Source organism: Onychostoma macrolepis, chromosome 18 (assembly GCF_012432095.1).
Source record: "Onychostoma macrolepis isolate SWU-2019 chromosome 18, ASM1243209v1, whole genome shotgun sequence".
Classification (NCBI taxonomy): domain Eukaryota; kingdom Metazoa; phylum Chordata; class Actinopteri; order Cypriniformes; family Cyprinidae; genus Onychostoma; species Onychostoma macrolepis.
In genome coordinates this window covers 30,920,325-30,935,708 of record NC_081172.1, presented here as the reverse complement: position 1 = coordinate 30,935,708, position 15,384 = coordinate 30,920,325, and the positions used below count along the sequence as shown (strand labels likewise).

The 15,384-nt window shown below is 37.1% G+C and overlaps 1 protein-coding gene and 1 long non-coding RNA gene across 9 annotated transcripts in view; both read left to right on the top strand.

Annotated features, from left to right (window-relative positions):
• The window catches only part of kirrel3b (kirre like nephrin family adhesion molecule 3b), a 222,468-nt gene that overhangs the window by 148,013 nt on the left and 59,071 nt on the right, over positions 1 to 15,384 (top strand). For 7 of the 8 annotated variants that reach the window (XM_058751314.1, XM_058751312.1, XM_058751310.1 and 4 more), the window contains exon 4: positions 10,315 to 10,472. In XM_058751314.1, coding sequence (XP_058607297.1) covers positions 10,315 to 10,472 — 158 coding nt within the window. Of the gene's footprint in view, positions 1 to 10,314; positions 10,473 to 15,384 lie in introns of those variants that run through there. The other variant, XM_058751315.1, reaches the window with a different exon arrangement.
• Positions 1,556 to 3,876, top strand: LOC131524307 (uncharacterized). Its single transcript, XR_009266966.1, has 5 exons — positions 1,556 to 2,244; positions 2,327 to 2,377; positions 2,667 to 2,752; positions 2,854 to 2,909; positions 3,113 to 3,876. It is a non-coding gene; the product is annotated as an uncharacterized LOC131524307 (long non-coding RNA).

Genomic DNA, 15,384 nt, shown 5'->3' with positions numbered 1-15,384 from the left:
CTGCTCGTTCCCTACAAGTAAAAAGTCAATATGTAAAGTAATAGCAAAGCATTCAGATGATCTTATAGTCTGTTATCTTATAAGTGCTGAAATTGCCCATTAGGAAATATTTGCTTTTCAAAGGATTAAATCCTTGGAAGACGCGAGAGTTAAATCTACCCCACTCATTTCTCATTCCCTTTTGCACAAATTAATAATTATGATTTCATAACTAATGGAAGATCAAATGTCCTTGAGGGAAAAATAAATAGGTGAAGAACTTGGAATCTGTATTACTTTGCATTTGAAAATATCAGCGTCTTAGCCTATGATTTGATAAACAGCTTCAAGGCATGGAGATTATTAACTTTTAATTGCAAATCATGAGATGCAACCGCTCGACATCTTTTCAAAACGTCCTGCTTATAGTCTTATGAAGATAAACAAAGGTCATCAATTCGGATCCAGATTTCCACACAAGTGTGATACCCTGAACACCATCAAACTTAATTTAATCTCTTTTTCCACAAGAGAGGATGTTTTTAAAATTTTCTAAATGTGAGTCAAATGCAAACAAACGTCAAACCTAGAAGTACATTTGTTCACTCTCGGGAGAACAACAAGCCATTCTTATAAACTTTGACTTGGAAACTTTGACCTGAATTGCAATTAAAAGTAAGTTAAGAAACATTTTAACAACAATAAAGCCCCCTTGTTGAAAACCAATGAGACTTTGCACAACTCTTTTGGACCAACGGTTATTGGAAAACATTCAGAGCTTTCCAAATCCCATAAACCCAGAGTCTGTGTTTGTGCACATGTTTGTTGAAAGATGATTCTTACTAAATCAAATAATAGAGACTAAATTGATTAAATAGCCGGTTTATGTACCATTATGTTTGAACTATTGCACATGCAACTGTGCACAAAAATCAAGCAGATGTTATTTAAACGGACAATTAGCTTTGCTGGGAGATCCACGCTGCTGGGCTGTGACCTCAGACACATCTGCAAACACACTCCTGTGACCTGAATGACAGACAAGAGTCTGTACAGATGTTCTGTTACTTACAAACGTCAAGCTGTCACTGCGTATCTGATGTAATTCTCTTTGACATGTTGACCCAGGTGAAAAAGACGGAGTATTAAATGTATTAAAAATATACTTGAAATTCAAGTAGTATGTTTAAAATACATTTGTATTCCCAACATGCTTATTTCAAGTGCATTAAAAATATATTGAATTGCATTTTAACATATTTCTAAAAAGTATACTAGAAGTACTTTTGTATTAAATATATGATTAATTACACTTTTAAGGAATATGCTAAACACAAGCACACTATTACTATATTTCTAAAAAGTATAGTAGAAATACTATGTTAATAAATATATTCTTAGTATTTACAAAAAACACACTTATGTTACTCTTAGTTAAAATATATATTTGTGTGTACTTTGTGTAAGAACATAACAAAATGATTACACTTTTAGTAGGTTTTTAATGTACTTTATATTGCAGTAGGCCTACACATGGTTATATTTTAAATATTTGTATTTATAATTTTAATATTTGGAAAAGTACAATATTTTGAAAAACATGTTTAACATTTACAATGTACAAACCTTTGTCAAATAGTATTAACCATTGCAATATTTAAAATATGTTGTTTAATATGGGTTATGCTACCTTGGTTGATTAGGTTGTTGTTCATTACATGATACATTAATTGTAATAGGTGTTTATAAATTTGTTCAAGCTTGACGCCTTTATTTTCTAATATATATTTCTGAATTCCCACAAGGATTTCAACATTATATCTGAATTAAAGTAAATAAATAATTAATAAAAAAAAAAAAAAAAAAAAACGTTTATTTGTGTTTAAATTCAAACAACACAGACTAAACCTGATTGGTTCCAGAGCCATTGAACGGCTCTGATTGGTTCATGTGATAATGAGCTAGCAGCAGAGAGCTTCGTAAATCAGATATGATGTGCGTGCAGATGTCCCTTGAATGTGAATATAAGTCTAAATGTAAACAGTATTATAGAGCGATCGTGTCTCTTTAGGGCGCTTGGAGGAAACCACGCAATTCATATGGATTACTTTGGCGATATTTTTTTGCGATTAACTTTTTGAAACGTGAACATCGTTGATGAATCTATTCATCGGAGGAACATAAATCTCTCAGATTTCATTAAAATATCTCCGCTTTTCTTTCGAAGATGAACGAAAGTCTTATATGGTTTGGAGCATCTTAAGGGTGAGTGATGACAGAATTCAAATTGTTTTGGGGGAACTATGAAATTAATTAGAAAATATAGCGGTATTCTTATTTTTACCAGCTTATGCGAGCGTGTATGGCGTCTGGCTTCGGAACCTCACTCTGACTTCAGGTAAGATTTGTATTTAATTAACGTTATTTGTCTGTACCAGTCGTGTTTTTGACATGCATTGGCAGAAAAAATAAATAAAATAAAAATTAGTCATTATAACGTGTACAACATTAACATTCTTTGACGTGTATTTATTTCTGATTTCCTGAACAATTTGGCTTCATTGTAATGAGGTTAATGATCTTTGAAAACCACCCAACTGTGGTATTGTTGGTTGATTGGTGTTTATATTTGTTCAAGCTTGACAAACTTATCGACTTTATTTTCTAATATATATTTCTCATTACAGATAAGAACAAAGATTAAATTGTAAGAGCATACAGTACATCTGAAACTGCTGAGGCTGGGAAGGTTTTTGACTATATTTCCGACCAGGTACATTGTTCTGTCATTCTTAAATAGAAAACAAATCATCAATCATCATTTGCCTTTTTTTTTTGTGCGTGTGAGAAATATTAACATTTGTTGTTTTTCAGATCAGCTGCTATAGAAGACAAACTGAAATCTGAGTGCAGAGACAAGCAAAGGAATAGTAAGTATATTTTAATATCGTATCACTTCTGTTATAGAGATTTTTGAATCAGTCCTAAAGGAGGGTGATTCGGTTCAGGCATTCATCTTGGAAGAAAAATGTTAGCAATGTGTCCATTCCAGGTGGCTAATTTATGCTTCCTTTCAGTCATTCATGTAAAAATCTGTTATCTAATTTTGTTTCCGTTTTGTTTTTTTCTAAAGGCACTTGTGCAAAATATTGTATGCCTGAACGACTAGTCTGTGCCCCGGTCTCCGGAACCTGCAACGACACTCAGCTCCATCGGCCCTCCATCTGTGCCTTCAGATCCACCAGCTCTCTCTCCATTGGTCGGCCCCCAGATGTCGGCAGCCACACCATCTACATCTTGGATCCTCGCTCCCTCGACTCTGCCGTGTGTTATCAGCACTGGGATGCTCTGGGTCTGTGCCATGTGCCAAACACTATCTAAGCCGCCAGGGCATCATCGTCATCCTCCCATCACCATCCCTTCACCACATCCTGCCATCATTCCGCACCTTTGCCTCTCACCATCCCTACATCATCTCCTCGTCCACCTCCAAAACCCCTCCATCCCTCCCTATTCTGTTGCTTGAACTTTATCATCTTCAGTCTTTGCACACACATCTATTCACTTCTGCACTTTGTTTTTCAGTAAATCTTTGTTTTTTTTTCTTTAGAAAATTGCATTGTAATTTGTATTTATTCACTGATGTAAAATTCTTTACTTTTCAGTAATACAGGTATAACTGAAATGTTCTACAAATGGATAAGATGGCTCTTCCATAGCATTTCAGTCTTTTTTTCATTTATTATGTTTTTTGTATAATGTTTTAAAATGTACTTGAGTATGTTTTTAATAGTATATGTAATAGTTTTTGTTTTTCACCAAAGTATATATGCTGCTGTACTTTTTAAATGTACTTTATGAATATTTGAAATGTACACAATATATAATACATTAAAGTTTTCTAGACATCAAAGTGTATGTGTGTATATACTGAAAAGTATAATATACTAGTAGTGTAATGCTAATGCATTTCTAATGAGCTGAAATACAATTGAAATGTACTTGAAGCACATTAAAACGATGCTTCAAATATACTCTAACTATAGTTCATGAAGTATTAAATGTACATTTTAAATGTATTTTAATAAATACACTCAAATTGCACTAAATATACTTAAAGTTGTTTCAAAATAATACATTTAATATGCACTTAGTATAGTATAATATAAATATATTAAGTGTGTATGAAAAAGCACAATTTAAATATATTTATTTTTCATCTGGGGAGTAAGGACATCCTCTTAAAATTCATTATAATATTTTTTGGAACACATACAGTCAATATTAGGACACAACTGTACTGATAACATTAAAAAAATAATAATAAATACATAAAAAAGGAATTAATCTGTTGGAAAGAAAATATTAAGTAGTTTAGAATAAAAGCAGGAAAAAAAGGCAGCTTTACTTATATATATATATATATAAAATTATTCAGCCAAATCAAAATCATGTGGTGTGATTAAAAAAAAAAAAAAAAAAACTGAATAAAGTAAACAAACAAACAAAACAAGAAGTGATATTGATAACCCCTGCAGACCATCATGCCCATCAATTATCTCAAATATCAGATAATTTAATGATTTTAGTAAAAGGCAAGCTCAAATATTTATGAATAATCTATGAAATCATAATATATATTCATAATACATAGTCATAACCTGAAAAATATATTTTTAAAAACCTATAAACATGTAACTTTTAAGATACTAATATTATAAAATTGACATATAATTTATATTTATATTTATAAGTTGTTTTTTTTTTTCTTTTCTTCATCATGGACACTCTTATGCATCATTGATCCATATGCTTCTCTGCCTTATGGTGAAGTTCACTGACCTGTAATGGTTTTCCTAGTGATGCTTGTTGACCAAACAAATTGTTACTATCCTTGAAGGAGTTCCATATAAAATAAGGATCAAGGTACGCACATCCAAAAATGTCTTGGCCAGGTGCAATATCAAAGAGTATCATCAAAAAATAGAAAAAAAAAAAATGCGCACTGTTAATCTCCCTTTATTAAAAAAAAAAAAACAATTTAAGTAGCAGGCGTTTGCCTGACGAAGGTCTTTGACCAAAACGTTGCTACTTTATTTTTTAAATAAATGGAGATTAACACTGCAGATTTTTTTTTCTAATTTTTGACTATCCTTGAAGGAACCACATCAGCCTATTCCAAAGTGATCCTTATGTTGGTGGGTGTTTTTACTGCTTCATTGTTATCTCCACACCATCATAAACACTTCACCAGCTTCCAACCACCACCTATTCACGATCTGACCCCACCATGCCTCTTCAGCTAGAGGAACCCAACCGTATCTCATAACTTCCTCTCTTTTCCAACCTACTGCGTAGTCAGAAGGCATGACAATCCTCTCAGAAAACAAAATGAGTCTGCTTGTAGTGGTCACGCCAAAACCCAGCCCACGCTCGCCGCCAGTGCCCCAGCACCTCTATTTCCTGCACACTTTGATGCTTATTCAAAGGTAAATCTTATTTTCTTTCTATCACCTTTGGTTTCCCAACCCCTGACTCCATTCTGCTATAAATCGTGCAATCTGGCTGGGCATCACTCATGCATCGAGCCGTTGAAAATGTACACGTACAGCCCCTGCCAAATGGAGAGAAGCGAAAGAAATGGAGAGCGAATATGGATCAGTTTGTGTTTACCGCCGAATTCTGCCTCCTGCAAAGCAACACATTAGTGACAGCACTGTGAAGGGAGCTTTGATTTGGGCCAGTGAGCCACGTATGTCACTTGTCTGCATTCCTGGCATGTTTTCGATTGCACTTCCTCTTCCTTCTTTTTTTGTTGCTGATCTATCTATCACAGCCCGTAGCAGCCGCGTGAGCAGGTGACGGGAGCCGTTGCTGAAACAGACGGGCCTCATTGGTGTGCCAGACACGTCAGTGGAGGCAAAACTCCACCTCACTCATTCAGTTCCCAACAGATTGCTTTTCCCCCGTCCCAGAAGCCCCTGCTCTTCTAGCCGTGCGCTGGATTACAGGCCACATCAACTCACTCTTCCACAATCTTGTTTGTGATGTCAAGAACTCAAACTGTGAAGCAACTGCCATAGAAGCCCACTGTAAATGAAGTGAGATTTCCACCCCTGCAATTACTGTAGCATCAAACCCACTCCGGAGAATAAAATACATCTCTCTCGCATCCTTCCTTTTAGCTCCTGGAACTGAACACCGCCCATCCAGTTGATTTAAAAAGCTTGTTGCTGGAATTCAAGGTCCCCAGTTGATTGAGCCAATATTTCAGTCCATTTGGTTAATTGCAAATCCATTTGCCTGCATGTAATTTATTGTTTTCTTCAGTCACATGCTACAAGTTAAGAGTCTTGTCACCTTGAGCCAGGTCTTGCAAGATCTGGCCTTGTCTCTGGCTACAGATTTTTTATTATTCAATAAAGCTTTTTGAAAATACGCCAGACCCAGCAGACCTTAGATATTGTACAAATACTTTCACTGTGAAATTGCTCCCCTGTTCAGTGATATTTTAGCTCTTTAATGAACGCTGACATCACGTCATGACACTGTGAAAAAAATTAAATAAAAATCTGTACAGAAAGCATTCTGTATAAACCGTATACAAACGTTTTCCGAACTCAAAGTGCTCTTTCTTCCATGCAGCAAACAACATTGTATTTCCCATTCAATGACTGTAAATGGAAGCAAAAATGCGGTTAACTCCAAAAATCACTTTCATAACATACTCATGTTTCTCGCGGAACACCTTTGTGAGATGGAAAGCCCAACATTTAGATCATTGTTTGCTGAAAATCTCTTCCAGTGCATATGCCACATGAACAATTTGACAGAATATGTGTTCGTTTCTCATACTGTAAGGCTTCAGAAGACCAAGCACATCATACGTACAGGTTTTACGGTATTTTCACTTTGCTTTGTCAATTTTGCACCTGAATGATGGTGAGTAAATGAAGTAGAATTCATTCAAACTTCAAAAGCAACTGAGAGAGCAATAAAAGACAATATATGAGGACATGCAGGATATAAAGACAGAATTATGGATTACGGTTTTTCCCAGCCAAGTGGAAGGTGGAAGAATTGCAGCCCATTGGCCAGTAATTAAAAAGGAGCGATCAATCCGAGCTGCTGACCGACTCATGAGAAATCTATTGAGTGACTGTGGTAAAGCGCTAATTTGGAGCCATTAGGGGATGCAGAGTTTGCAAACAGGCCGGTAATGATGATGGCTTGCATGGCTACAGGGTTGCCCTTTGTACGGCTGTCAGACTAAGAGTGTCTGGGAGAGCTGAAATTAGATAGGGAATGTCTGACAAAACCTCAACACCACAGCCCGAAATAACAGCTCCTTCCTTTAATGATCAGTGCCATTTGTAGTGCATGGGCTCAGCCATCAGTAGTGACAGGCCTGTGGCAGACGAACAGCGTACAGCTGTGGGATGCTGAGGTCTGGGAAGAGAAATACAGGCTCATCGACTCGTGTTGGATCCCAGAGCGGTCTTTTAGTTGTGTAATTGTTTTGGTTTCATATTAGGAGCTCAAATAACCCCTTTTTAGAATGGACAGTTTTTTGTGGTTTTTTTGTAATTGGGGAGTGATTAAATCCAATACAAAACCTACCAGAAAATAATCCTTCGATATCCCCTATCATTTTTGCTACCAAATCAGTGAACTGGAGCTGCGATTTAGCTGATATAATTTGAAAAAAAACAAACAAAAAAAAAAAAAAAACTTCATCTTTGCTCTGCTATGAACAGCCACATTGAGAAAGTTACTAACAAAAAAAAGTCACTTAATCTGAATGCCCTTATATACATTAATAAATAAATAATAAAATAAAAATATGCCCTACCAAGGACATCTACCTCAGAAATTCCATTCATTTTGCTGCAAGTAAAACTGGCTGCATTTAAAATGGCCTATCATGGGAAAATTAATAACCATCCACACGGGTCAAGAAAGAGTCACGACTACCTGTAAAAAGTCTGAAGTGGAGCAAACTTACTGTGCATTCATATCCATTTAGAGATCTACTATATATTTACAAGGCTGCAACCAAAAAGTCAGACCTGCAGCTGGCAAACAAATAATAATAAATCATAGTTGTAGCAGTCACACTACACATCTCCAAATCTAATAGTTTTCCTTGACATAAATATATCTGTTAGATCTGCAGTTTGCGAGATGCAAAAATGAATGCATTTCATTTCGTTTTATTGTCATTATAACTAAAGGCTCACCCTAACATTACCTGAAAACTGCCATTTACTGGTCTCATAGGCCAAATAGATGCTCAAGGAAGAAACCAATTATGTAAAACTTTAAAGGGAAGATGAATCACTGTCATCAGTCCTCATTTTATGTTTGTTTGGTTTTTGAGGAAGATATAAGGGGGTGGTGGATGGTCACCGACATGTTTTATTAATGCAACTAGATCTCTCAGCAACATTACATATTGTAATTGATTTTTGTGATACTGGATAAAAAAATAAATCTTTAAAATACGTCCGAGAGTTTTACACACCAGTCTGTTATTGTGGCGACATTTCCAAGCCCCAAAACTTGACGCTGGACGAAACGAACTTTGATTGGTTGTTTGACATGTCGGTCGAATGGCCTCATGGGCAGGCCTTGGCCAATGAAAGCTACCATAGATTCCAGACCTTCAGCCGTCAGTCTGAAGGTCTGGCTACGCGAGACTACAGCTTCCCCAGTCACTACAATTTCTGGTTTGCACCGATTTTCTCATAAGGGATGATTTTGTTATTTTTAGCACATGGGATGGAGAGTTTTGTAGTATGTTTGATATACAATATTCCCATTTTTTGCCTAAATGATGCCTGTAAGTTGAATAGAAACCTTGCTTTTGTGGTTCAGTGGTGCCAGACCTAGAAGACCCTAACCTTGTACCCAACACACCCATTGATTTATCAGAGAACTGAGATTTGCTCAGGAACCAACTGTAACCTAAAATTCCTAGTCAACACTGTCAGTCATGACCAAAGTCTTAGCTAAGATGAATATCATAAACAGTTGATGTTTTACAGTTTTACCAGGATTGCACTGAAGTCACGCCATACAACCTGACCCTCAACGATCGCACAAAACTGAACAGCATACACGTGACTTTTTTGCCTTCCCAGACTTGTTCTTTAATTCCAGATCTTTAAAATTTCATCTGTGGGAATAATTTATATTGTTTGTGTGCACAGCTGAATGTACTCATTGAATACTTTTTAACAGTGTAAGCAAAGAATGAATAGCTTTCCTTTTTTCAGGCTAATTAAAGACCTCAGCGACATGCAATTCTGAACAACCCCTTGACTCTAATTATCTTTCTCTTTGCCGTGACCTCCCCTTATTGTGCCCTTTTCTCTTTCTTTCGCTCTCAACTTCTCTCCGCCGGCTGCTTACTAACTTTGATTTTCTCTTGCCCCAGATCTGTTCGGTAATGAACATGCAGGGCGATCAATAATTCACTGGAGTTTGAATAAAACGCAGGATGATCGGGTTTGGGTGTGTGTTAAACAGAGAGAGCAATCAGTGCCATTCATGAACTTGTTTTTTCTGCTGGGCTTAACGGCCCTCACACAATGTCTCCTTGCTTCTCTTAGATTGCCTCTACGCCTCCTCAGTCCTCACTCACATTATTACGCCCATTTCACGTGCACATTCGACTGCTCCTCGCTCTGAGTCACACTGCAATGATGGCCTCCACATAGATACAAATCACACCTGCTCACTTTAAATGCAGATAAAATTAAACCTCTCTACTATGATCAAGCCTCATTCCTTAATGCTCGACCCACACCATTCAGTTCAGAATACCGTCACATGCTAGAAAGTTGTTTTCCAGTTGCAATATTTCTCTCTTCACGAAGATGATCTAAATTGAAGTGCCCCTAGTATGGGTAATGAAAGGTTCATATTTTGGTTTTGGGAGTCCACAACAACAGGCTGATATGCATGAAAAAAAAAAAACACTTTCATAGTCTTATAATATGCATTTATTTTTTCACCTTACTTGCTCTACGACTCCCAAATGATTCGCTCAGCGATTCATTTTCCCCCTTCAAATGAATCCCTCCTTTAACTGATGCTAATCTGCGGTGTTTGGGCCGATTGGTCTCATTTTCATTTCATCTCGCCTGTAATGCCTGATGAAGCAGCATTTGTGAGCATAGTGCTGCTTTGTGTACAGCGTTACCAGGGAAACCGCTATTTTTACCGCTCCAAAAGGGCACCTTGTGGCAAAGAATGAATTTGAGTTTTGAGGACAGATTTTGGCATCTTGGCAGATCTCCCAACTTTATTTTCCTTTTCCGTCTTGTGTAGTTCCACCTGATGACCCTGTTATCATCGGAGGGCCTGTGGTGAGCCTGAGAGCGGGCGACCCTCTCAATCTGACGTGTCACGCAGACAATGCCAAACCCGGCGCCTCAATCATCTGGATCCGAAATGGAGAGGTGCTGAATGGAGCCACGTACTCAAAGGTAAGGTTTGAGGAATTGAAATTACTATTTATTAGTGTCTCACTAGCCACTTCAATATTATATTATATATACTGTATATATATATATATATATATATGCCCTTAAAATGTGTGAGCATACAGTATATGCAGTTATTATATTATACACACCCATTATTATAGGGGCTAATATCCTTTACGGTGAATGTGATTTCACCAACATGTTCTTGGTTCAATATATTTGTTGATTGTGGAACAACATTCTAATCAATCAATCAAAATTGAGGAATACATTTACAGGAAATGTCTGTTTTAGGCTGACAACCAGGGTTAGGTGTTTCTACACCCTTGCTATTCAGTTATCACTTCTCTCTGATTTTAGGCAAGGCAAGGCAAGGCAATTTTATGTATATAGTGCATTTCATACACAATGGTAATTCAAAGTGCTTTACATAAAAGGAAGACAACAAAAAAAAAAAAAAATCACAATTTTTAAAAAATGATTTAGAAATGTATTTAAAATTAATTTAAAACGGTTACAAATAGAAAATTATTATACATAAAATACAGTGCAGTCAGTTCGGACGTAGCACAGTGCTCATTCAATAAATGCACAGCTTAACAGATGAGTTTTGAGTCTAGATTTAAATGTGGCTAATGTTTTAGTATATCTGGAAGCTGATTCCAACTGTGGGTGGCATAATAGCTAAAAGCGGACTCCCCTTTTTTTTTTTTTTTTTTTTTGTGAACCCTTGGTATTTCTAACTGACCCGATCCTAATGATCTGAAATTAGGTATAAATTATGGTTAGGGTTAGGGTAGGGACTATGTTTTCAGATAGGAATGTTATTCCATGATCAACAAAAGAGGTTGCTACAGGAACATGTCTTACTTGGCAAAAGGAGGTTAGGACGATTCCAAGGGCCCGGTGAGGGAGAGGGGGCCCGGAACTTGACTTTTACAGAGGGTAAACACACAAGTGTGTGTGTATATTCAGATGCAAAGACCAGACCAAAGTCCCTTACTTTATCTTTTAAATCAGCATTTTTATTTTATTTAATTTAATTCAATTTTATTTATATTATTAATAATTTATATTATTAATATTATTTATTTTTTTGTGGCAAAATAATACGGTTTATGTAGGTTTTCTTCAATTTCATATGAAATGGCCACTCGTGGTGAGAGCCATCTGTGGTCATGATTGCTTGCACCATCTGCACTCATTCGCTTTAGCCCTTAGCTCCATTTGATTGGAAGAAAATCCCTGGAAATCCAGCCTCTAACTGAAATGACAGAGACATGTTTGTCCTCCTTACCCTGCAAAATGTGTCAACACAAACAAACAGATGGCAAGATAAGGCAAAGCCATATTGTTTTCCCCAAATTATTTGTTTTTTCCCCCCCTTGAATGTTCCTCCTATAAAAGGTTTCCCTCCCCTGCATACAGCTGATGTTTGTATGTGATTTTATGTGATCCAGCCCAAATCCATGTGACATAAGTATGTTTTAATGCAATCAAAACTCATATTTCATCTCGGCCTCCCATTGTGATCTTCTATTGGGGTCAGTCTGAGGTAGAAAGCAGCAGCCGTGTAATCAACACAGCCACATAAATAAACAGTGCTTACAAGATCATCTCAGCTAACGCTAACGCTACTCCTCCCTCTACCTGATCTGATTATTGGCTGTTTCTAAAGAGCAGATAAACACCATTGATTTAGCTGGTGTAACTGAATGCCGTATTGCCCATCAGCATACTCACTAAAGGAAGCGCCGCTAATCGGAAGAAGAGGTTTCTTTTTGTTTGTTTTGTGTGTGTGTGTGTGTGTGTGTGTGTGGTTATCGTGATGACGGGTGTGAGGGACAGGGCATTGTGATGGATGTAGGCAGTTGAGCTTTCTAATATCTCTATTCATGCTATTAAAAAGCAATGCAGTCAATTAAGCCACAATCACTTGGTCTGAATAATGGAGAATGGGACGAGCGGAAACTCTCTCACACTCCCCCTTCATCAGGCTCATAATCGGGACAAATGAAGGCCAATGTCTGTATGAAGTATGCAGTGAATATGTCTTTCTGTTGGACTGGCATTTCTGGAGACGCTTAACAATTCAAATGACTAATGTGTCATCCTTACATTGCTGAGGTGTAGTTTTTTCTATTGGCCTCTGAATGTCATTACCTGATGAGCTGCCGTAAAACACTGATGGTGCTGTAGATGTGACGATAAGACACAACAAAGGCAAAGAAGCATATGGATGGGATGGAGGAAATTCAGAACAGGTCAGCGATTTTAGGTTTTTGCCAAGTGTGTGAATTTTTAAACGAATTTCAAAAAGGGCATCTTTTTAAAAGGATTTTCTATAGTTAATTCTGAGTTGTGGCTCATTTTGCAGAGTCCAAATTTTGTCACCACTAGCTAACCAAAACAATCACCTATTTTAAAGATAAAATTACTCATTACTTATTTTATTAATTCATATTTCAATTTTAAAATGTTATATGTCAACAAAACTGAAAGTTAATATGAGAGATAACATGCATTACATTGATCAAAAGTGGCTGTAAAAAAACATTTATAGAAACATTTCTTTGAACAGAATACTGCAAAAATATTACATTTTAATTTATTAAGAATGTTGATTGATTGATTGATTGATAGATAAAAAAAAATGGTGCAAATACCAGTAAACCAACTAGCGCAAACCTTAGTAAATCATGTTGCTCAATTTATTTAAATACTCTTCTTCCATAATTTTTACATACATATAAGATCAGGCACAAAAATAACTGTGTCCATGCCTTTCCTGCGCTAATCTTGAATGTTAGTGTTAGGATTTTTTTTTTTTTTATGTCCTTTGGGGAGTTCAGTTCAGACATATAAACTCTGTTGACTTACTGTCCATTATCTCCCAAATTCCATTTTCTTTGTAGGATTTTACAGTTCTTTTGACTTTTGCCACAGACCTGAACAACTGACTTTTTTTTTTTTTTTATACTATTTTGTTCTCCCTCCTCCACAACTTCTCAAAATTTTGCCTTTCCCTCCTCATCTGTCTCTCAAATTTAATTTTACCCCCAAGACTTCATCCCTGCTTAAATTTCTGTATAATTAGTGCAGGCTTTTAAATAGTAATGCCCACCGTGAGAGAATATTTCAATATTTCAGATAGAGTTCTAATTAACTTTAGTATCAAAGTGAAAGTGGCAAATTGTTTCATGCTGCTGAAGCAGGTAGCATGAGGCGCAGCTCCGCAGACACAAGAGCTTGACTGTCGCCTTCACGCTTTCTCTTTGCCAAATTTAGCCTCTTCCGTTAATGCTTGAAAAATCAGTCTGCCTCCACCCCTTCACTTCTATCCCCTCCCCTCAGCATCCCCCTCTTAATTAACCTTCTTGCGGTTTTGCCACTGAAATTAAAAGTGGGAGAGGAGAGAAGTAAAAAGGCATCTAATTAATTGCACCGTAAAATGGTGGAAATTAATCAGAACTGGAGGTGCAGGATTAAATTAGTTAATCAAAGAATGGCTTTTAACCCCAGGAACAGAGACAGAACTTTACACTCCTTTTGAGGGAGATGGAAAAACAAAGCCGCAGAACGCTTATCTCTCTTATAGTGAAATTAATACGTGGTAATAGGCGGCGAAACGTGTGGCCGTGCCGGTCCTCAATTATTACAGCTGATTTGAAACACCTTCCAGCGACGGCCCGCGTTTAAAAATGCGTTAAGGGACTTTGCGACGGCATGCTAATGTTGCCTAAATTATTAGTATCAGTGCGCCTTGAGGTCTAATCAGCAAATCACTACCGCTTTTTTCCCCCCAGACGTCAACCTTAATTTCACACAATTTTTGTCTGCACACTTCAAAAGGATGTTTACTGACATTTGCTAACCTTTAAACCCAGTAAACGGCTAGATGAGGCCAACGCAGACACTTTATTTTCAGATTCTGACATTTGACAAGGGACAGGGCCATTTGACATGCACATACAGCTGAGGCATTGTGCCTTAAAACACACGTCTAGTTTTGACATTTCTAATTCTGTCTCAGGCCTCATTCTTAAGCTGTATTCTTCACTCCTGATTTCCAGCCTTCACTTCCTGTAGAGAGAGCTGACACGCTCCAGGCTGCACCACCAGAAATTATCTATTTGTAATTTGGAGCTATTTTCGGCCCGGTCCTGGTTAAGTGTTGAGTCCTTGGCTGTTTCAGGCCCCATTCAAGATTAATGACTTCAGACAGGCCCTGAGCAATGAGGGAAACAATCCGGACTGTGTCAGGCAGGATATTACATTGACACATCCTGCGGCTGACAGCTTGTGTCTTTCAGCTGGTGAGGTGAGCACCTAGTCTGCGGAGCAGCAGCCGTCACGCTCGCTGCTCCACTCTCTGACAAACACAATATGCAGTACAGTATGGAATGGCCTACATTTGGTGAAACCCTTTCAGTAGAATTGCTGTGACAATGCAATGTATTCAGTCTACCGTTGTTGTTTTTTTAATATACAGTATATACATATTCTAACAAAAGTATTAATGCAAACATATGCTCATAAATAAAAAATAAAAAAACATGCCTCTGCCTACATTTTTGCAAAACTCCAAACTCAAAATTCACTGCAGTTTCCAGCTGACGAAGTAAAACGACAGCATTTTTTATTCCTTTCCACACAAGTTACAGGCTGATTACAGGGGCAGATTCTTGATTAATAAGGGCGTATTGTTTTGAGGTATCTTTCACTTTAAAACACTAGTGCATGATTTGTGAACTAATACATTTTGACGGTTGCATCAGATTACCAGCTCTATAAGTCTGGCTTTTCAGACATAGTAAACTTGCTCGGTAGTGCACCCGGTACAGCATAGCACTTGTGATATGAAGCACTCAGGTACGAGACCTGTGAAACACAAGTAATGATAAAATAGCTC